At 32.1% G+C, this 7,619-nt stretch overlaps 1 protein-coding gene across 1 annotated transcript in view; it reads left to right on the top strand.

Annotated features, from left to right (window-relative positions):
• Positions 7,208–7,619, top strand: part of LOC107633962 (transcription factor TCP14) — a 2,013-nt gene continuing 1,601 nt past the window's right edge. The window contains exon 1 of the mRNA XM_021117451.1: positions 7,208–7,226. Within this exon, the coding sequence (XP_020973110.1) occupies positions 7,208–7,226 (19 nt within the window). The remainder of the gene's footprint in view (positions 7,227–7,619) is intronic.

Raw genomic sequence — 7,619 nt, 5'->3', positions numbered from 1 at the left:
AATGAAAATGTTGGAATGATCTGTAGCAAATTTGTTGAGCATCTCTAGGAAAACTCCCAATGTAATAGAACTAACAATATTTCTTAGTTTGATACTTTGTATAGGAGTTATTACTTTTTATTTGTAATACTAAAAAATCATATATTATGTTTAATACTTTTGAATTATATAATATTTTGTCTATAGATTATGATTTTGTTATTGTGGAATTTTAATAAAAAAATTATTTATTTAACAAGATAAAAATAATAGTAAAAACGGCAGTTAAAAAATGTCATTTTAAACGAAAAGAATGCCATTAAACCATGGTAAAAACGGCGTTTAGAAATGCCATTTTAAACGAAAAGAATGCCATTAAATGCAGGTAAAAACGGCGGTTACAAACCGCCATTTTAAACGAGGAGGATGCCATTAAACCTGGGTAAAAACGGCGGTTATAAATGCCATTTTAAACGAGGAGTTAAACCCAGGTAAAAACGGCGGTTACAAACTGCCATTTTAAACAAGGAGGATGCCATTAAACCCAGGTAAAAACGGCGGTTACAAACTGCCATTTTAAACAACAACAAAACTGCCGTTTTATTTGGTTAAAATGGCGGTTAAAAACCGCCATTTTAACCGCCAAAAAACCGTCGTATTATCCACTGGTTATTACGGCGGTTTTCAGAAAACCGCCGTAATAACCAGAATGGCGCCCAGAATTCCGGCGTTTCTTGGAGGCGCCATTTTCGGCAATAATGGCGGTTGTAACCGCCGTAATTACCTTAAAAAACCGCCATTTTAACCCTTTTTTTTTGTCGTGCCACCGCCACAAAAGAGTACTCATCTGGGTGAGGGTGGCAAGGATTCAAGAGACCAAGCCCTTCACCAATTATACCATCTTTCTTAAGTGGCAGCATATGGCTTGCTATAAAGAGTGCCAAACCTTCTCCATGATAAGTCTTGTTTGAGATAACAACAAAGAAAAAATTGATAATGAAATTATATCTTTGTTCTGAATTATTTTTCATAAGATGTATAGATTTGGTTGTGAGTCTTTCAAATCTCTTGGCATTATCTGTTTTCCTGTGAGTTGGATATGATCGAAAGATCATGAGTTGCATTTTCATCAGGATTTAGCTCAGGAGATTAAGTTGGGTTGAAGTTTTTGTTGAAGTTAAAAGATCGTATATGAGCATTTACAACTTATATTATTATTATTACAAGTAACACAACAAAATGAAAATCACAATCAACTATTGTAAAATTTAGGTAACTGAAATAGGATAAAATAAAAGCAAAAATATATAAAGACTTATTAAAAAGTGCCAGTGAAATACTACTTCTGGTACATTTTTATTTGATGACATTATTGTTGGGTCTATACATAACCACTAATTTAACATTGTCATTACATTTTGATGAATGTACTTCTACTATAAAAAAGAAATATTGTCGAGCTTTTGACATTGTTATTTCATGTAATGCATTAAATTTGAATTTGGATGTTGTCTGAAGTTTATATTAGACTATAATTATATTTTAGAATGTTTATTTATAATTTATTTATTATTTTATTATAAAATAATTTTTTCGATTGAACTACAGTTGGACCAATAAACTATTGATTAAAGCGGTTCGGAGAGAGAGTAGTATATGAAATATAGTGGCAAAATATTGTATATAGGTACGAAATACCAAATGGATCAGTTCAATAGTCATATCTCTAAATGGATTGTAAACCCTGTTAAATTAGTAAATAATTAGTCAATAAATTAGTTTTTAACAAAAAAAATTAGAAATGTGAATATTATATTAAATTAGAATAGAGCTCATGAAAACGAAAATTTTGACATTAATTTCGAAGAAAACGGTCCAAGATTGGACCGAACGGGCCGAACCGGATCCAAACCGGGCCTGTGGGCTCAACCGGCCCAGCAATTAAATGAACCAAAACCTCTCTTCTTCGTCAATCAGCAGAACAGTGCTGAAACATAACAGGGAGAGGAGAAGAGAAGTTAATTTCCCGAAACCCTTGCGGTGATTTCAAAATCCCGTAACTCCTTCGTCTGAGTTCCGATTGCCGCACCATTTGCGGTCACGCATCCATCGCATCGAGCTCTATGTTTCTACCGAAATAATTTTATAGGTAAGCCATTAATCACTCTCAGTCACTCCTTTTTCCCAATTTTCGAAAATATTGTAAGGGTATTGAATTTCTTTACTTTTTGATGTTTTAGGATCCAATTAGCTTAAGAAAAACGTTCACTCTTGCTTATATGAAGCTTGGATAAGGTGAGAATACCATAAATTCGATTTAAATTACTAAATTTATATTTTGAGTATTAAATTGGCTATATATGTTTTATGAATGTGTATTAGGTTGTGAATAAATAATTAGAGTTTGAAATTGTGGACGTTGGAAATTTGGTGGAGGCTGGGCATTAGTATTTTGTTGAGCTTTAAGGCTGTGTTTGTGTTGGGTGAATTGCATTGGTCGCTACGTGGGAATCGGCCAAGGTATAGTTTAGGTTTCTTGCATTTAATATATAATGTTCTGTGAAAACTTAGGCTAGATGACCTTAGGATAAGTTGAAACGCATGAAAATATACAATGTGTAGTGTTCTTAACATTTATGGTGAAAGATGGATATGTGATGGTAATTGTGGATGTATGGACAATAATGTGATAATTGTTGAGTTGATGATGATGTGGTTATGTTTACATTGATTAAATGTATAAAGAGATTATTGAGGTGTGGAATTGAGCTATGTTGTTGTGTGATGGATGATAAGAAACAGTGAGAGATCATGTGGCTGGGGTATAACATGTAATAGAGTTGATTCCAAGTGTGAAATGGCTGATTTGTGAATGAAAGAAAACAATGAAATGGAGGTTAAGGAGTTTTGCAAACTTTGGTTTTTAGCCGAACTTCGACGAGGCATAACTTTGATTTCAGATCCTCAATTTGTTTCAAACTTGTTTTAAAGTGAAAATTGGGTTCATGAAGTTTATGCCATTCGAAGAACGGGTGGAAAATATTTTAAATCGAAGAAGTTATGGGTGTTGGAAGATTATACCTAAAAACTGGTTTTTTCACAATTCTACAGCTTTGCTACTGAATTTGTTTTTTTTAAAGAACATACGTCCACGCGTACGCGTGGCCCACGGGTACGCATGGCATGGATTTTTGGCAATGCGTACGCGACTGGTCTTATGCGTACGCGTAAGGAACTAGCAAGCGTGTCCATGCGTACGCATGACCCATGCGCACACGTGACATGAAGTATTCATTCACGCGTATGCGTGACAAGGGGACGCGCGCGCGAGCTGCATTTTGTTACATTCCCACGCGTACGCATGGCCCCTCTTCTAGCAAACATGATTTTTTGGGTTTTAAACTCTGTTTCAAACTTCTGAACCTCTATTTTCATTCTTTTCGTCATAAATAGTAGTATTAAACCTGATAAATCAGATGAAGTTAAGAAATGGGGATAACTTGAAGGTGAAGTAAAGCTGAAGAGTGATGAATTGGTTATGAGATGTTACGAATGATCATGTATGATAATTGGCTTGAATAATCAAATGAATGATATCATGTGTGATACTTGACTTGATTAATTAAATGATCTGAGATACGAGACTCCTTGGACAAAGTACCATAGCTTGCCACCACGGTACCAAGTCGAAAACTCGATACTCTGTTGACCCTACAACGTAAGGGTAACCGGGGACTTATAAATTCTCGGGAATATTAACCCCCATTGATCAATATTAATTATTTGAGAAAAAACTATGCATAGACTCTTGGGGATGCACGGCGGGGGACAGTCTAATGGTTTAGCAAACTGGACTTATCGGGTTGTATTGATAACTGACAGATGAGACTCATTAGCCATAGGACAGACATGCATCATATGCATACTACTTGAATTACTTGTTTGTGCATTAACTAGGTGTGCCTAAGTGTACTTGCCATGCTAAATGTATATTTGTTACCTGCAATATTTGTAACCTTCTTATGCTTGCTTTTATCTGTTTATTTGTCTATGAAATGCTGACAGAGGTGGAGGTATGGAGGAAAAGCAGTATGAGACTTAGATTTAATATTGGGTTAAGTTAGGCTTGGTTACTTTTAGAAAGCCACCTCTTATGGCTTTTGTTTAATACTTTAAGATCTATAATCTGAGTGTCGGCATTCTAGGATTGTCACTGGCATTCCCAGGACCTTATATATTATGTGTGTGGCACCTTTACCATACTGAGAACCTCTGGTTCTCACCCCATACTATGTTGTTATTTTTCAGATGCAGGTCGAGAGAGATCTCGTTAGGCGTCTAGACTCCTGAAGCGAAGTGGTTACTGGGTTATTTTGTTGTACAGTGATGTATATATATGTACTTAGCTTTCTCTCTGCATAACTTGTTCTTTTTTATCCTCTTAGAGGTTTATGGAGAAATAGGATTTTGTTTATGTACCTCTGGGTTTTGGATGTGAATATTCTCTGGCCAGCCTTAGTTTCGCGGGCTGAGTTAGGAGCTTGTTATTTTGTATCTTTGGCACTCTATTCCTACTTTTATTATCTTATGTTTGATAGTTATAGTTTTCTTAGCACGCAAGTTAACTCGTTTCTTGAGCGTTGCGCTTTTATTTCGCGATTTTTATTTCATCTATTCTTCAAGACTCCTAGTATATTATAATATTTCTGCTATTATATATAAGTTACAGTTATGTTTTATTATATTCTTTGTTTACTTTCTAACTCCAACAACAACAATCAATCAGTTTGTTCATATATAACTAATATAACTTACCCTTTCATTGTATTGTGTTTGAAGAGAGAAAACGAGTGAGGTGCAAACATTATTTGGCGCACAATGAAGTATATTTTTATTTTTGTATGTGTAAAGGATTAGGCTTTATTTTAATTTGAAAGAAAAAGTGAGGAATGAGATGAGAGGAAGAAGGCATATGAAGGGAAATTGAAAGGAGAAATCAATAAATAAAGGTGTAAAGGAGATGAGAGGATAGAGAAGATAGAAGAAGGGACAATGATGAGTTGAATGAAATGGGATCCACATCCACTACTACTCAGTCTCAGGCCACCACACCACTCTCTCTTCTCATTATGATCAACCATCAACCACAGCCACCACCGCACGTGCTTTCTCAATCAACATCTTCAACGTTTTTTATTTATTTATTTATTATTTTTTTCTATTTCAAATACCAAAAGTGACTCAATATTATTTTCATTAAAAACCCTAATCAAAGACAATATATATATCTTTTCAAATTCTAATTTTTTATACAATTTATTCGAGAAAAGCTTAGTTCAGTTAACTTGGAAAAAAGATGTGAATTGAGCTAGTAAAAATATTAATAATTTAAAAATTGGAATAAGTCTATCTAATTCAAGCTGAATAATAACGCGTAAATTAAATGAAGAGCAATGTTAGAGACCAGCAATTTTTGTTATTAGTAGCCATCAAATAGCCATCAATGATGATTTAATGGTGTGAGATTGGTATGAAATTTTATCCAATGGCTCACATTTTTTTGTTGGTTACATGTTGGCCAAAATTTAATAAAATTGCTGCCACTAGATTTTTCCTTAAATGAATTCGAGTTAAAATAGAGTATGAATTAATTCGTTTAATTTTTTTAATATATAAATAAATAAACAATAAACACTAAACACATTATTTACATTTACACACACTAAATGAAGAAAATTATGCATGATGCTGGTTTAATAATAATATAAGACTCAGTTTATATTATACACTATTCTGGTTATTATAGATTTTAAGATTTGTTATTGTAATTTGTTCTTGAGGCTTTTAGTTTTAGTTAGTTTAATATAGAAATATGTAAATGAAATGTTGTACGAATATCTAGGTACTAAAATCTTAAAACTATCTAGTACTTTAAAAATACATACAATTTAAAAAATATAAACGTTTTTTTAACTCGTCGGTTTAAATGAACAAGTCGAACTGACATTTTTTTTTACTCCTAAAAAAAGTAAGTCAACTCATTTTTTCAATTTTACCTTGCTTTCGAGACTATTTATCTCAAAGAGGAATGTTAGGGGGTCAGCAATTTTGGTGTTTTGTAATTATCAATTGGCCATCAATAGTATTTTTAATGGTGTGAAATTACATCTAATAATGAAAGATTACTCACTTTTGTTTTGATGATTAAGTGCTGGCCAAAAAACACAAACATTACTGACCTCCTAGAATTTTCTTATCTGAAATTCGCTCATTTGCTCATTTTGATGACTCTAACGTGGATATGAAAAAAGAATAAAATATTATGAATGTTTTATTAGTTAATTTTTTTTAATCTTCTGCTTCTAATGTATTACTTTTTAACTTTTTTCAAATTTATTTACAATGGTAATTCCATAAAAGCTTGCTATATGAACATTTACCACATGAGTTTTGCTAGGGAGCCAATAAAATATTTGTACAATGTGTATAATGGGTTATATGAGTTACAAAATAAACTTTTGATCTTTCAGATCTAAAGTTCTGATACCATGTCATGATACCACTCATCTCAAAAATTTTTGCTGATGGAAAAAGGTAGCACTAATAGTTATATCTCTAATATTTTCTAAACTTCTATTGTACATATTGTACAAATATTCCATTGGCTCCCTATACTTTCTCTTACCATATATATCATTACCTTCAATATTAATTTCTTTATTGAGTATTAAGAATGGATAACGTGATTCACTTTTAAAATGTTAAAAGTTACAAGACACAAAAATGAGAAAAAAAAAAAAAAAAACAAATATATATCATTACCTTCAATATTAATTTCTTTATTGAGTATTAAGAATGGATAACGTGATTCACTTTTAAAATGTTAAAAGTTACAAGACACAAATATGACAAAAAAAAAAAAAAAGAAACAACATTTATAATAACACCAAATATTTGAGAAAAGAAAAGATTTAACCTTTATTATGTTTATACTGATTCTTGATAAACTACTAAGTGTACCTTTTTATTATAAAAGTAGATAATTCTTATATCATTTTAATTATTTTATCAATCACTTTTAATACTAAAAAAATGCTTAAATTTTAGTGATGCATATTACATTCTCATGTTATTTCTCTCCCTCAATTTCAACTCATTTTCGAAAAAATAGAGATTTACTAATGGTTTTTGAATATAATAATGAATTAATTACACATAGGTTAAAATGATGGTTTATATTGTTGAAGGTTAAATATTTGTAGAGAATTGAATAGGTATATATGAAAAGAAAGAGATAGTGGGCATATTATTGGTAGTGAATATGATTATATTGTTGCTTAAAGGTTGCAATGGTTGGGGTTGTTATCTCTCTCCTTTATCCTGTGTCAGTGTATAGAGTGAGAGAAAGAGAGGAACAAGTCATATCTCAAAGGAATTCCATCCCCATGCCATACATGCTCCACTTTCATCTCCGCTGCTTATTAACATAACCTATTCCTTTTCTTTCTTCTTTTCTAATTTATTTATATTAAAAAAGAAAGGAGGTAAACCCCACACATATTTTATTTTATTTTTCTTTTTTCATAATATGAGTGAGAAAACGATCATGGAGCCTGACCACCATCAAAATGGGATCCGCA

This window comes from Arachis ipaensis, chromosome B03 (assembly GCF_000816755.2).
Source record: "Arachis ipaensis cultivar K30076 chromosome B03, Araip1.1, whole genome shotgun sequence".
Classification (NCBI taxonomy): Eukaryota; Viridiplantae; Streptophyta; class Magnoliopsida; order Fabales; family Fabaceae; genus Arachis; species Arachis ipaensis.
The sequence above is the reverse complement of the archived record's forward strand: the minus strand, read 5'-3'. Positions and strand labels throughout refer to the sequence as shown.